The sequence below is a fragment of the Netta rufina genome (assembly GCF_964035555.1).
Source record: "Netta rufina genome assembly, chromosome: 11".
Taxonomy (NCBI): domain Eukaryota; kingdom Metazoa; phylum Chordata; class Aves; order Anseriformes; family Anatidae; genus Netta; species Netta rufina.
The window spans coordinates 5,353,534-5,368,447 of record NC_140134.1 but is presented as its reverse complement, the minus strand read 5'-3'; the positions used below and the strand labels follow the sequence as shown (position 1 = coordinate 5,368,447).

The window sequence follows — 14,914 nt, the reverse complement described above, 5'->3', positions numbered from 1 at the left end:
TCTTAAGTGTTCGCAGGCAGACCACAAACCGGCCCCCACCAGCTGGAGGAAGGCCTAAACCACAGCCAAAACCTAAGCCTCAGGTACCACAGTGCAGGGCACTGTATGCATACGATGCTCAGGACACAGATGAACTTAGCTTTAATGCCAACGACGTGATCGATATAATCAAAGAAGGTACGTAGAAACATAGAAAAAAGCTTTTGTTACTAATAGTTAAGAACGGTTTTTGGAGTTACCCCCAAGTTATCTTCCCTGATACAGCTTGCAAATTTCTGTGATAGTTCAGAGAGCAGAGACATTCACAACAGTCACACCTATGCACTTTAAAATACCAGAGTTGACAGTTGAAAGCTATTCACTTTATTTGCTACTGTAGATCTGTCAATTTAGAGTGTAACTATCCAGGTTCTGACTGAAAGTTAGCCTAATCCACAAGAACCAAGTAAATCCAGCTCCAACTCTTTGATTTCATCCAAAGCAACCTAACCTGAAGTTGCTGTGATTAGCAAATTCAGTTCTCCAAATCATTTATCATTATCCTTCGTGAGAAGGCTGTCAGAAGTAGAACAGCTTTGTGGGCTTGCCTCAGAAAGTATACAATAAGGTATACAAAACCTCTATCCTTACTTTACTTTCTTTGTCACAGATCCTTCTGGTTGGTGGACAGGAAGACTACGAGGGAAACAAGGTCTGTTTCCTAACAATTATGTCACCAAGATATAAAAGACTGTTAGGCAAGAAAATGCTATGAAGCTAATGATGTTTGAAGATGTTTTCCCTTACCTTCAGGACACTGTTCTCCTGAGATCTGCTATTCTCAGCATTTTTCACCAGTAAAGTTGTATACAAGGAACAAGAAACTTATCCACAGCAGAGACTTTGATATTTGTCTCAGAAACATATGGCAATGGACATACTGACTAATTATTTATTATATTTAAAACCTGGTTAACACCTAGCAAGTGAAAATACTCAAACCTGTCATTGTTCTGAAACAGAAAGGTGCTTTGCAGTCTGGGACCAGGGACTTTAAGGTGTATTTAATAAGTGCCTTTAGTTGAATATCAGTAATCTTTTTAATTATCTGATGAAGATTATGTTAAATGCACATTTCCTCTAATGCAGATCATTCTGGGGAACATGTTAAGTATGCTGCTACGTGTTTAAAAGTTAGGGTCATTTGGGATATTACCATCTAAAAATCTACTGCGATGGTATATTTAAATAATTCTGTACAGAGATGTAATAGAATTGGTTTGCATTTACTGATCTGTTTAGGGACTCCCAACAGGCACTACAAAAAAGTTTAAACAAAACTATGTAGTACTGTATGCTAAACAATGTTGCCTTCAAGATTTATATTGGAATATGGCTGGCCCATGTTGGAATTCTGTTTAATGCTCTACCTGTTATAAGAAATGTCTTTATGCACAGCTGTACATTTATAGAAACAAATCCTATACTGTATATAAAAATTGAATATGGTAGAAACATGTATGAATGTATAACATAGTATTCCACTGTTCTTACCATAAAGTAGTTCTACTAGAATTTTTATGCCAGGTACTTACAGATATGCACTACTCCTTTTAAATGGTAAAAGCAAGTGTTACTGCTTAAGTCTAATTGCCTCCCACACCATTGAGAGTGACTGTTGCTTGCCATACAGTTATCAGCATTCATTGCTTTGCCTTGTGAACCTCCATAAAATAAAACAAGCAGCAGTTAGCTCAACAGGTCTCTGTGCAGTTTGTTTTCAGATATATATATATAGCAACGTTTCTTAACCACTTGTTGCAAAAAAAAAAAATCCTCTACCGTGCTCTAACTCAGCTTGTTTTCACTCTACCCAGATGAAGAGCTATGCACTACACTTTTTCCTCTGAGCTTTTTCTGTTTTAAGGTGTTGAATCCTGTCCCTCCTAAGCTTCATTTAGGAACACAAACTCCATCTCCATTAAGAGATTTGGCTCCTTCAAAAATACCTATTTGCATTAAGTGCTAGACTTTACTTATTCCATGGGAGAGAAATCTCTTGCCATAAAGATAAAAGTCTGCAGCTTCAACCTCCCACAGGCATGGATGGCATTGAGGCCTAGGCACAGTTCTGTAGTACTGGGGACTTGCCTTCTACATCAGAGCCCACACACTCATGGAGTTCAGCCTAATTTACAGACCAGCAGTTTGAAGGTCACCATTAAACACATAGTACTAAGTTAATAAGCATAAATGAAGTGAGGCAGAAGAGCTGCAGTACTTATGTGCTTATATTCCTCTGAGCATACAAGTAAATACCTGTGCTTATTAGAATAAAAGAATAACAAAGGAAATCAGATATTGTAAGTGTATTGTATTCTCTCAGGTATTGAGGTTTACTGAAAAAAAATAAAAAGGGGAAAAAGAACAGGCAATGAGAAGCTAATTTTTTTGTTTTTAAGACGTAGAGTAGGTTTTTAGAGGCAAACTGATACAAAGGTCTGATCCCTGTAGTTCTACATCTACAGCCAGTTCACACAGTAGTCTGGCATCACAGAGGAGTTTCCTGCCTCAGCTCTCTGTTTAGGCGTACAAAGACAGACAACACATTGTCTTATCTTCACTCCGTTGCCTGAACACAAAGCCTTACAAGGCTGCAGCTGTTAAATCTGGGAAAAGTAGGAGGCTGTAAGTCAACAAACTACAAAAAAACAAGTTCTTGAAGACTTCTTTGGGACATGGCACTGAAATAAACACCGTATTCACTACCCCATAATGTATACCAAGGAAAGTCCTGCTCTTTAAAAGTGTGAACGAATTGCTAAATGCAAAGCCAAAAGATACTGAACAACCGCAGAAAATACACGTATCTAACTGCACATTGTATCAGTCACCTACTTTGTCCAATGTCCTAATTCAGCAAATGGCAGGTATTTCTAGATATTGCCCTTAAAAGATTCACAGTTGCAGAGAGGCGTTATTGTTCTTTTTTTTTTTATGGTTTTGTTTTTTTTTAAAAGAGAAGAGCTTTATTTCTGAGTATACAGTTGTATTACAAAGCAAGTTTAAAATTTCACCTTCGGAGGGTCTGAAACGTCTGTGGTAAGGCTAGAATGCTATTTACAAAGACCAGTAGCTTTATCTCAATAGACAACTAAGGACAAAGTGCATATCATCAGATACATCTGTCTAGGGTTATCATAAGAGTGATGATGCTAGGTCCTTGATTGTCTTGCCATTCAGTTGAGAGATTGTGCTGATCCTCAGGAGTTTGCTACTCGCATACTTGTTCTTTATAGCCTGCAGAGGCAGAGGAATAATGTTACAGAAGATCTACACACACAACCCTTACTTTGTTCAATTATTCTGTTTTGAAAATAAAAGTAAGGTTAGAAGTGAACCAACATACAGAATAGCAAGAGCACAGTTTTACTTTAAATGTTTGGTAATTGTTAGTACTGATACTTAAAATGTTTTGTAATTGTTAGTACTGATGGAATATTTTTTCACAGGCTTGTCTAAATAGCTTACGCTTTAAGGTAACATACACAGAACATTTATCTAAGGAGTCACAATATGCAGCAAAGGTATTACTAAAACATTAGGAAGTTTAAGTATTTATACTTACAGTGTATTTTGTTAAGTTCCCATTTACTTTAACCACATTCTTGGCCATATGCTTCATAGTCATCACAAGACTGTCTTCTGCATACCCAGTGTAGTACTGCTGCTTTGTACCCTACCATGTAACAGTAAGAAATTTAAGATTTACAAAGTGGGGATTCTGCTTACGGCACAATCACTTCAGGTAGCCAGCACCCCAGGCTTCAACTACTAACTTTGAGTACTAGAAGTTGTAGTACTGTCAGTTTAGAAGACAAATTCAGAATCATATCTAGTGTGCAGTGAAATCTGGACACATAAATACCAAGAATCATGCTTTCGTAATGCATGGAAGACAAAAGAAACAACCCTTGCAAGAGTAACCAGTAGCTGATTTACAATTTACTATTCACAGTCCATAGCTTCATTATCCTACCTGAGCTACTTAGAGTGTAGTCTTCTGTAACTCAACACTTTCATAGGAAACCATTGTATAGTGGTGTTCATATAGAAAAAAAGTCAGTTTTGGTTTTAATGGTATGTTCCATATTCTACCTTCAGCTTTGCATCAGCCTGTCCTAATGTCATTTGATCCCCCACATTATTACTGATGTAAACACAATTTCCTTCAGTAGTGGTTTTAACAGTTTAATTCCATTGACTGGAGGAAAAAAAACTCACAATGTGTTTGATTAAAATACTTACCCATTTGTTCTGTCCCAGAATCTTTTGAGACAAGCATAGCGCAGCTGCTGCAATCTCTGAAGGATGATGGTGTACCATGTCATAGTCTATCAATGTCAATTCCATCAGGTATTTTGCTAGTGTATGTTGCTCAGCATCAGCCTATCAGATTGAGAGTTCGTTAAGACACAAAGTTTCACTTCGCCTCATCAAGATACTTCAGGGTTATTTATTCTTTTAATTAATTAATAAGCTGACTAATCTTGTTTTGCCAAGAAGATCTTTATAAGGCCTAAGGACCATATTAATTAGCAGTTACTTCAGAATTCCAAACCAGTGCAGTCTAGCAGCCATTTGGCATTTAGACATAGACAAGTGAGAGATTTTAACAGAAAAATGGCAGCATCAGGCACTGCTGTACCCAGCTAAGGGCTACAAGTGCTCCCTCTGTAATACACTACTAGGTGGGGAAAAATATACATTAAGTAGATCTTCATTAAGGCATCAGCTAACTTCAAGAACTACTTAGTGGTCTGTTAAAGTAAATGAAGCCCACTTCAAGTGTGGGCAGATTACTTAAGTGTAAGAGCCTCCTAATAGTGAAGGCTCAGCTCAAACAGAAAGCTTACCTTTTGATTCTTAAGATAATACAGCATTTGCATCCAAGAATCACGAAGAACTGATATTGCTTGCCTTTTATGAGGAACACCCTGATTACCAGACAAGAGGCTACTCTGAAAGCTGGGGCTCTGCTCTAGGTGCGTTCAGTTTACTGTAACAGTAAACTCATTGCAATTAAGACTGAACACAGGCCCCAGTAAATACAAACATGAAACCACTGCTGGCTGCCACAGTGTGAGGTCTTATTCCTCTGCCTGCAGTTTCATAACTGAACATTCCTTGACACAGCACAAAGCAAGCAAGATAACAACACCCAAAGCGTTACCATCTTGACACCATCTTGACTGTCAGGGGTGTTCATATCAGCATATATCAATACCTGAAGGGAGGGTGCAATGAGGATGGGGACAGGGTCAGCAGTGCCAAATGCCAGAGGAGAGGCAATGGGCACAAACTGGAACACAACAGGTTCCGTCTGAACAGCAGGAAGCACTTCTTTACAGTGCATGTGACGGAACTGGAACACATTGCCCAGAGGTTATGGACTCTCCCTTCCTGAGGATCTTCAGAAGCTGTCTGGATGTAGTCCTGGGTAAGCAGCTCTAAATGTCCCTGCTTGAGCATGGGGGTTGGACCAAATGACTTCCAAAGCTCCCTTCCAAACTCAACCATTCTATGATATATACACAGGAAGGTTCTAGGCAATAAGGCAAGCTTCTAGGTTCAGTAAGGACAAGTACCCACCTCTCCAGCTTTTGATGCTCTTCTTAAGAAATGAAGTGGAAGAGGCCGCCCCAAATCAAAGTTCAACTCTTTAAGTATTGTCATCTCCATTTCTCTAACTTCAGCACCAGTGTAAGCATTGTCAGTAATGTAAACAAAGTCTGCTACATCAGGAGAGAACATCTCTTCATATTTTGAAGCTAGAAGCAGCGCTGTTACACCTACCAACTGAAGTCTCTTACGAGATACTGAATAAGTCTGCAATATAAGAATTTGAGAAGTAAGACCCAAAATATCAAACTCTAGACACACAGATTCAAATTCATCGGTTTAAATGCCAGTATGTGTTTATTCTTAAAGACATAAAGGAAATTTTCTACTTTTGAGTCAGAAGTAATTACAAGCTCAGAGAATCACAACTTTGGAGTTAAGATGTTGTGTTACAGAACTCTAACATGAAGAGCAGCAGACTTTTTAGGATTAATCGAACTCCTTTAAAAGGATAGTTATTGTCTTGTACTTTTTCTGCAACGTTGCTAATTCAGCTAGAGACCATTGGATGGTTCATACTGTGGTATGAACATCGTTATCACTATCATTTACAACTCCAGTTCTGATTAATGGTCATGTAAGTACTGGTTCTGGGGTAAGACTGTAAGATCCCACCAATTGTTAGTATCATTACCATACCAATGTCCATCCCACGTCTCAGGATTTGCACAGTGTATCAATTTGCAGATTTGTTTAGCAGAGACCAAGCATAGCATGATTTAGTAAGAGATCAAATACTTCCTCTAGTTGTTTTTCCTTGCCTTTCAGCTGAGACCAATAGCATTTTAAGTTCCCTAATTTCTGTCCCTAGTTTCTCTTCTATTCCTGCTTTGGATGGTGCGCACTTAGATTTTTGCAGCAGTTTACCCATGGCAATCCTGCTGACTACTCCAATTTTAGTGTCGCATTAAAGTGAACAGAGTCAATGTTTGCCTGTTTCACAGCCCTGCCAAGGGCTTTCACTGAGAGAGTTCCACAAAGTTGAATGTATTTAATAAGATGACAGATATAACAGATTTAGAAATGCCGTTGAATAAATACACTTACTGCAATAGCACTAACATATAATAGTGCTAGCAAAAATCTATCCCTCACCAAAAGGTGAAGGCACAGAGCTTACCAAGGTGTCCCTGTCCTGGCAGAGGAGAAGGAGCCCAGTCTATCAACTGCCTCCTCTACCTTTCCAATTTCTTTTTTCTTCCCTAAGCTTTCCTTTCTTTGTCACTATAACTTTTTTTCCCCCTAACACAAACTTTTTCTTTAACTGTTCCATCTCAGGTGTGATGTTTAGCACAATTTGGGTGAAGAGTTTAGTACTACAGTAATAATATGTTTAGCATGTACCTCATTATGCTCATTATCATATCTAGGGGTGTTAACTTTAATGTTCATTTTACACATAATGGAGTAAAAGTTTTCTCTCCAACACCATAACCCTCAAGATTCTGTTATGTCACAAGAACAGGGCCATCACACCAACAGAGGACTCACTCCATCAGCAAGCTCTCTTACCAAGCTTGCAGGCCTCCATCCATAATGTTTGCATACTGGATAGAAGAACAAGCTGTTCATCTCCCCGTTGCCTGAGGCTGGTGCTTATCGGTGACACTAACAAGTCTGACTAATCCCCAGTCAGTGAGCAAATCGTGTAATCCAAACATGTTGACAAACATTGCAGACTTACTTGTAAGAAACGGTCCATAATCGCAACACACATGTACAGTGTTTCCTGCAGAAGCTGGAATCTTGAGTGGACCTGGACAAGCCAGTCAACTAAAATTGCACGCATACGCCCATTGATCGTCTTCCCGTCAAGGTAATGTGGGCGCACCGACTGCTGCAGCTGTTGGAGAAAGAGCTGCATGAGCAACAAGATAAACACTACGCTGCAGCAGCACAGATTCAGTATGTCATACCTCAAGCTGTCTCAGATACAGGTAGATATCCTTTACATAGTCACTACAGAGCTGGGGATTCCCACAGTCCTCAGCATCGATGTCTTCTACGTTGTTGAGCAACACATCAGAGAAAGCTTGGCACAAATCCTCTTCTTGCATAGATACATCCATAGGGACAGGAGACAGAACCTAAGGAACAGGTCAGTGCTTACATAACCACAAAGCGGCAATGTTCCTTTATCCCCACGTTTTTCAAGTTACTAATGTAACAATTTCTTAAGATAAAAGTTGAAGAAGAAGCTGCACTTTAGCGTGGCAAAGTTTCACCCACATGCCAGCCAGCCAGAATCAGTAGACCTTTTAGTAATCGCCCACTGAAAGAGAAATCTGTAGGCATCACCCTGCAGTACTTCAACAACTAATTCTGCTGCTTTAATATTAGCCTTTAAGCACATGTATTGAACCAAAACCTCAGTACAAAGGGTTTGCTTTTCCATTATGGAAACAGGATACATCTACAAATAAAATTTGATGTTAGCACTCTCACTTACAGAGCTGAGATTAAGAAGCACGTTAGCATCATAACTTCCTACCTTTGGAACAGTAGTTTCTTTGAACACTTGTTTCACAGCAGCAGGACGTTTAGGCTGTACGATTGTATTCGTCATCTTACTGGGCTTTGCGGATGGTTTGAAGCAGTCTGTTTTCTACAGTGAAATCAATAATTATTAGTACAGAGCTAGCTATGCATCTTTTCCTTATCAGTAGATTTCAAATGTTACTTTACCTTAGCTGCACGCGTTCCTCTTGTTGTAACTTTGTTTCCTATTTCTTCCAAAGCAGCCCTTTTAGCAGTCACTTGGGTTTTGGCTTTACCATTAAGTTCAGTCACAGCATTCTCCACCCCCATGGTGATCTAAAAAAGTAAAAATTCAGTTTAAAAGTCAGAGACTAACTTCATTTAGTTTTCAGATACCCGACGACGTTTATAGCACTTGCCACCGCTGTACTGGTATACCTCTATGTATGCCATCTACTACCAAAGGTCGTAGTTTTTATTTCCTACACATTCACATGGGCTCCAGGAAGAAATCTCAAGCACACAGATTGAAGAGAGTACCATGAAAAGCACAGCCCATCTCATTCTCCCTTACAGCCTTTTAATTCCATGTCACAAGGTAGAGCTCTTACCCGCCCCCTAGCTATCTACCGTGTTTCCCCACCCAGTAACCAGAGCAGCATTTCCATGCAGATGAGCAAGGCGCTTTTTGTCCACAGAATTCTAAAGGTTGGAAAAGACCTCCAAGATCATCTGGTCCAACCGTTCCCCAAATTCCAAGCCACGTAACGAAAATCCTTATATACATGGAGATAAACGGCCGCTGTTTGCCGTGGGGAAAGGAAAAAGAACAAAAAAGAAACACAACACCAAACAAACGCTACTTTTCAAGAGCTGCTACTGAAGTTTTTAACCCTTGCAGAATTATCCCAGAAAAAAAAAAAAAAAAAAAAAAGAAAGAAAAAAGTTGCGTTTTTTTTGTTTCCTTCCCTCACCTCGCGGTTGAGCAGCCGGGATCCCCCCCCCGCCCCTCGCCAGCAGGCGCCCGGCCCCGTGCCCCCGGGAGCAGCACCCAGCGCCTCAGGGCCCCCCCCTCCCCTCAGGGGCTCCCCCCCAGCCCCCCGCGTGCACGCGGCGCTGGGCGCCCCCGGCCCTACCCGGCCTCAGGGCGAGGCCCTGCCCGGCCGCCCACCCACCGCCCGCGGGCCCCGCGCTCGGGCAGGTGCCGGGAGCTCTCCCAGCGCCTCGCCCAGCTGCCCAGCGGGGCCCGGCCGCCCCCCGTCCCCGCGGCACTCACGGCTGCGCGGCGCGTTACGGCCATGGCTCGGCGATGGGGGAGGCTGCTGCTGCTGCTGCTGCTGCTGCTGCTGTCGCCGCGCCGCTGCCACAGACGGAGACCCCCAACTGCTGCCTCGCGCCGCCGCCGCTCCCCTTTAAACTCTCTCCCGCGCTCCTATTGGGCAGCTTCGTACGATGCACGCGCTCCATTGGCCCGCCCCTCGGGGCCCCGCCCGAGGAGGAAACGGTTTCAATCGCGTCCGGCAATTCCGGGGGGCGGGGCTCGCGCCCCGCCGGCGCTGAGGGGTGGGGCCCAGGCGCCGCGCGCTGCCCCCGCCATACCATGCGCGGACGGCGCATGCGCAGTGGCGGGCGGGAGCCCTGAGGGGAGGCAGGGCCCGCCTCAGCCTCAGCCCCCCCCTCCCCGTCAGAGCTCAAACAAAAAAAGCAAAAGCAACGAGTGGAAATAGGACAGCAAGGGAGGGCGCTGCAGGGACAGCGATCCGGGGAGGGCTTCCCTATCCCCACCCCCTCTCTCTAAAGAAAAGAGCCAAAAAATCATGCAAAGGTTTTTATTACAGCTTACTAAAGCAAGCACTGGGGCGTGGCTCGTGCATTTCCTACTGCAAGTAAACTAAAAACAAAAAACCCTCCCCCCAAAAAAAAACAAACCAAAACACCCTTAAGAGTGTTCAACTGCTGTTGCCACCAAATCCCTACTTCACCTTCCCACTTTCAACGATGTTCTATTCCATTGAGGGTTTTGTTTATTTTTTTTTAATAAATGTAAATCTTACCTTGCTTGTGGTATTTTAAAACATAACAGTATTGAAGATTAAATAAAAGCCTCCAAAACTGTAAATTTGGAGCCTGTACACACTGAAGATGGAACTAGCACAAATCACCTGAATTGCAAAGAGCAGTAATACATGTATGCATTCAGGATGCAATTTCAGTTTTCTTAAATATATCTTGTACCATGCTCCTGAGATTCAAGAATTTTGATACTAGAGTAGTTGCCTAAAACAAGACAGAGAAGTCTACTTACAATTACCTAACAATCTCCCCAAACTGACTGGCTTTGTTTATTCGCATGCGCACATTAACAATTTGACAGCCTTTGTAAGATCAGTCTTCTTGAATTCCTAAACTTCAGATAAATGACACTGTTTATTATCACACTGAACTGCCGCTAAGTGTTGGTTGATCCTTCACTGAGACTATTTTTCCTTGTCAGTACCTGTGAGAATACACATACACCAAAGAATTTTTACGGATCAAGACTTAAAAAAGCAAAGTAAGGACAGCAGAAGGAAAAAAACTTGCATAAGAAACAGGTCTTGAATGATACCAGTCTAACATTTTATTTATTGCATACAAAAGGATTTCTTTTGACAATGGAACTTTATATGAAAAGTAATTTAATGCATACTGTTGAGAATCTTATCTTCAAAGTCAAAGATGCTGCAGAAAACTTAAGGCAATGCATCTAAGCATGTAAAGCACAGTAAGTGGTGGAAATTTTCAAAATCAAAAAGCCTATTCATTTTCTTTCCCTTAAATTATGGTTAAATCACAACTTTCTGGAATAGAAATAGGCTGCAGCTTTAGTAGCCCCTGCAATAGCATATCAGATCAGAACACTGATTCCTGGCAAATACCTAAGTGTTCAACATCACATTACAATGTTATGCATACATTTAAGAGCAAGACAATATCAGTAGCAGTTATAAAACAAGTCAACGCATGGGCCACTAAAATACCTCTAGTACCAGGCACCCAGACTAGGTGCGTAAGAGAATCCCTAAAAATAATCCCACAAACCTGTGCTTCTTTGTCTTCTAAGAAATCCAAAAGAGATTACATCACATACCCAGGGTCTCACTTATTTCACAGGCCCTGGTTGTTGTGTTGTTGTTTTTTTTTGCCCCAAGTCTCTCAAGTACCTTCTTGGAAACTTTTTAAAAGTGATTATTGTCAAACTTCAAGCATCAGTGGTCAACTAACTTCCCTCCTTTTCAACAGTCACTGAAGAATAGGAAGTGTTTACTGTTCAGTCCTTCCCAGTAACTTTTTTTTTTTAAATAAAACAAAAACAAAAACAAAACAATGCAGCTTCAATTTCACACTCACTTTCAGTTTCCCATAGCCATAATATTCAAGAAGGTTTAGCATAAAACCATGCCAGGTTTTGAAGCAATCAAATCATGTTACCTCTCTCCCATATTCCCCATTGTACAAACACAAAGTGGTTTTAAGTTCAGTTTTAGCAATGCAATTAAGCTTGAGAACGTTGATTTAACACACATGCTGGAAAAAAATTCTCCCCACTTAATGCCTCAGTGCCAGAGGTGTTAAGTCTGTTGCCAGCAATAGACACTGCGTTGGGAAATGCTACTCCTAACAGATTAGAGGACAAAAAAAAAGGGGGAAGCAGCTTTAACCAGACAAAAAACAGGCATTAAATTAGATAAGGTAATATTTATAAATGGATCACTTTTTTAGTGTAAACATAACATTGTTTTCTAGGTTTACTGTAAACTGTTTTACACTTAATCTGATTATGAAAGACAAAGACAAGAGAAACTGAAGGTATTTATTATTCAATCCACTTACAAAGCAGGTAGCTTAATGCAAGCTTATTGACATGTTCATATATGATCCCCTAGGAACATCTTTTCCAATGTGACAGTAATACTGTCTCAATGTTTTCGCAATTTTCAGCAACTGTTTGAGCACATTTAAATAAACTATAATCTATTATATGTGAGACAATGTTTATGAGCAACTTGAGACCTGATGTGGATTAAAACTTCCTCCAAAGGCAAAATGTTAGTACATTATAACTTAATTCTATACACTATATTATGCAGCAAATCTTAACTATAGAAAATATTTCAATCAGTGATGGACTGTTGGTAATTTATAGAGGGAATCTATGATCAAGGCAAAACTAGGCAACCACAATTTGTGTCTCAGTTTCTACAGAAATTTACAGGCTTTCAATTTACTAATGAAAAATAAAACAAGAGACAGCTGAATTTTGCTAATTTTATTAACTTTAAAACTAATAAAAATCCCAAGACAAGCCTGGAACCTTTAGAAGTTCTACGAATGCATGTGTATGTGTCAAAAAACACCAAAAAAAAAACCAAAAAAACCCTGCAGCTCTAAATCCTGATTGAATGGTTTTTATATTAGAAAACAAACAACCTTGATGTGCACAGATACTTCAACTTAAGTTAGCAGAAGACCAAACAAAGATTCTAAGCTATTTTTCCATTTCCCTAATAATTCTTTCAATTTGCAAGTATCTACAATCCAGCTAACTGAAATCAACATTTAGTGTTCACTAGAGAGCTGTTTCACAGCAGCAAATATTAAGTTAGGGATTCAAATTTCTAGACATAGGAAGAAAATGATAAATACAATCTGAACAGCAGTCTAAATGTTTAATATTGACATTCAAATACATCTGCATTGTGCTGAAATCTTCAAACAAACACAAAAATCTGATCAGACAAACTGGTGATGAGTATGCTATATGTATCAGTCAAACTGAATATAGTTCGTATTCTGTTCCCACTATTTAAGGATGTTATTTGACTCAAAACTGATATTGTAAATATACAGCAGCCATTTTTTCCTAATTAAGGAATGTCTCAATACATAATATTATCCTCTTCTAGATGATCTTTATACATTAAACTAAAATATATGATTGATTAAATTAAGGAATCCGAGGTTAGTAATGAGTGAAAATCATACTTTCAAAGCTCGATACTATGTAAAACAAACCAAAAAAGAGACCACACAGTTCTACTTACTAAAGCAGCTAATCTTGCCTGCAAGTTTGGGGTCACAAAGCCCATAATATGTGCAAACAAATGCAATACAAGGAACCATGCAAAAATACAGTAATGAATCAAAAGAAAGATGTAAAACCTAAAAAAAAAAAAGTTTTATAAATATACTGAAACTCAACTGTCTTCTACATAAACTGTAGGTCTAGCATTAGTTGTACCATATAGCAGAGCCAGCACTCTAGGTTCAATGCTTCCAAATCTGCGCAGGTAAGTCATGCCATCTTTGGTTGACTGCAGTACCAGGAAGGATGAGAGGGAGCGAGAAGGAGGACCATAGTTCTGGAAAATGGTGTCAACTTTCACTAGGCAGTTGAGCCTCAATGTCCACTCTGCAAATGGGGCACTTCTTGTTAGTAATCAGCCACTGATCTACACATACTTGGTGGAAAAGGTGCATACATGGAAGTCGCCTGTCATCAAAACAGAAAAAGTTCATTAGCATTAACAGCATTTTCACATCAACATTGCCGTTTTTTCAATGGCTATGAGGACCTCACTGTATTTTTTGTATGTGTATGTTTTTCCACAAGTTTCACTGGCCTTTCCAGTTGACCTGCATTTTGTCTAGTTCCAAGAACAGGAAATGAAGTTAAGTACCAGGTTGCTCCTAATGTGTTACAACAATTTAAACCTGTTACACAGCTTAAATAGCATTATTACTCCAGATAAGTTGAAATTAATCTGGAATTCACCTGGTTAATTCCTTACGCAAGATACTGTGCAGAGAGCACAGTATGATTTGAATGAAGCACTATCATCCATACCCTAACTTTTTTTTTTTATAATGTTATCATCTTCATCTTTTGTTAAAAGATAGACAGTCAACTTAAGGAAGACCATAAGAAGAGAACCTACATCCTACCCAAAGACAACACAGAATGAACAATAAGTGCTTTCCATTAAAGCTTGTTTTATACAATGGTTATAAGGACAGATAATGATTAGTCGTAAAAGTTAAACATGGTAGTGTTGCAAAGAGTAGCATAACATATCCAAGTATGGTCTCAAATCCAGAATATTAGCACAGTATTATGATATTCAATGGTACTATTTACCTGACATCTTCACCTTCCTCTAATATAGATAAGCAGATGGTACACTTTTCCTCTGTGTCTTCTTCCGTTCCTTCCTCCCCATCTTGCTTGCAGTGCAGTTTCCTCTGTGAGAACCAATCAGTTGTTACCTTATTAGTAGAGACGACATTATTGACAAACTGAGTAAAATCTGTTTTTAATACAAGTTCAACACACATTTCTTTTAAAACATTCCATATTCTTAAGTATTACTTATTCAAATGTGCTTGAACCAAATGAAGAATTATCACTTGTAGCAAAAAAAAAAAAAAAACACAAGATAGTTCAACTTTAATTAATTCTTGTGACTGGACTGTTAATATATGTATTTAGTATTGTTGCAACCAGTCCCTTCATTTGTGGCTTATATGCAAGTATCTTCATTTCATTCACAACGAGGCAAGAAATATACACACAGTATCTTAAAGTCACTCTTTATCAAATAATAAAGAACACTACATAAGTGTGGATGGGATTCTATATAATGGTATAATAAACCAATTGAGAGAGAACAGAAGTCGTGGAAATTCTGTACCAGACTCAAAACTTGACTGTCTTCCTAGTGTGAGCATGGTGAAC

At 39.7% G+C, this 14,914-nt stretch overlaps 3 protein-coding genes across 6 annotated transcripts in view; 1 reads left to right on the top strand and 2 right to left on the bottom strand.

The window, feature by feature from the left end:
- The window catches only part of MYO1E (myosin IE), an 86,576-nt gene extending 84,839 nt beyond the window's left edge, over nt 1–1,737 (top strand). Inside the window, exons 27-28 of the mRNA XM_084293302.1 lie at nt 8–177; nt 650–1,737. Of these exons, the coding sequence (XP_084149428.1) occupies nt 8–177; nt 650–726 (247 nt within the window). The 3' untranslated portion in view covers nt 727–1,737. The remainder of the gene's footprint in view (nt 1–7; nt 178–649) is intronic.
- Nucleotides 1,738–2,990: 1,253 nt separating this feature from the next.
- CCNB2 (cyclin B2) lies at nt 2,991–9,592 on the bottom strand. The gene is made up of 9 exons (XM_084293294.1): nt 9,416–9,592; nt 8,347–8,475; nt 8,153–8,266; nt 7,578–7,748; nt 7,346–7,504; nt 5,632–5,868; nt 4,288–4,428; nt 3,608–3,718; nt 2,991–3,279 (listed from the first exon to the last, which is right to left on the bottom strand). Exons 1-9 carry the CDS (start codon nt 9,437–9,439, stop codon nt 3,178–3,180), a joined length of 1,188 nt encoding a protein of 395 aa, XP_084149420.1. The 5' UTR covers nt 9,440–9,592; the 3' UTR covers nt 2,991–3,177.
- A 1,278-nt stretch (nt 9,593–10,870) lies between these two features.
- Nucleotides 10,871–14,914, bottom strand: part of RNF111 (ring finger protein 111) — a 45,650-nt gene continuing 41,606 nt past the window's right edge. For 2 of the 4 annotated variants that reach the window (XM_084293610.1, XM_084293612.1), the window contains 2 exons: nt 14,318–14,445; nt 10,871–13,672 (listed from right to left, as the gene is read on the bottom strand). In XM_084293610.1, the coding sequence (XP_084149736.1) occupies nt 13,555–13,672; nt 14,318–14,445 (246 nt within the window). In that variant the 3' untranslated portion in view covers nt 10,871–13,554. The remainder of the gene's footprint in view (nt 13,673–14,317; nt 14,446–14,914) is intronic. The other 2 variants (XM_084293611.1, XM_084293613.1) reach the window with 1 other exon arrangement.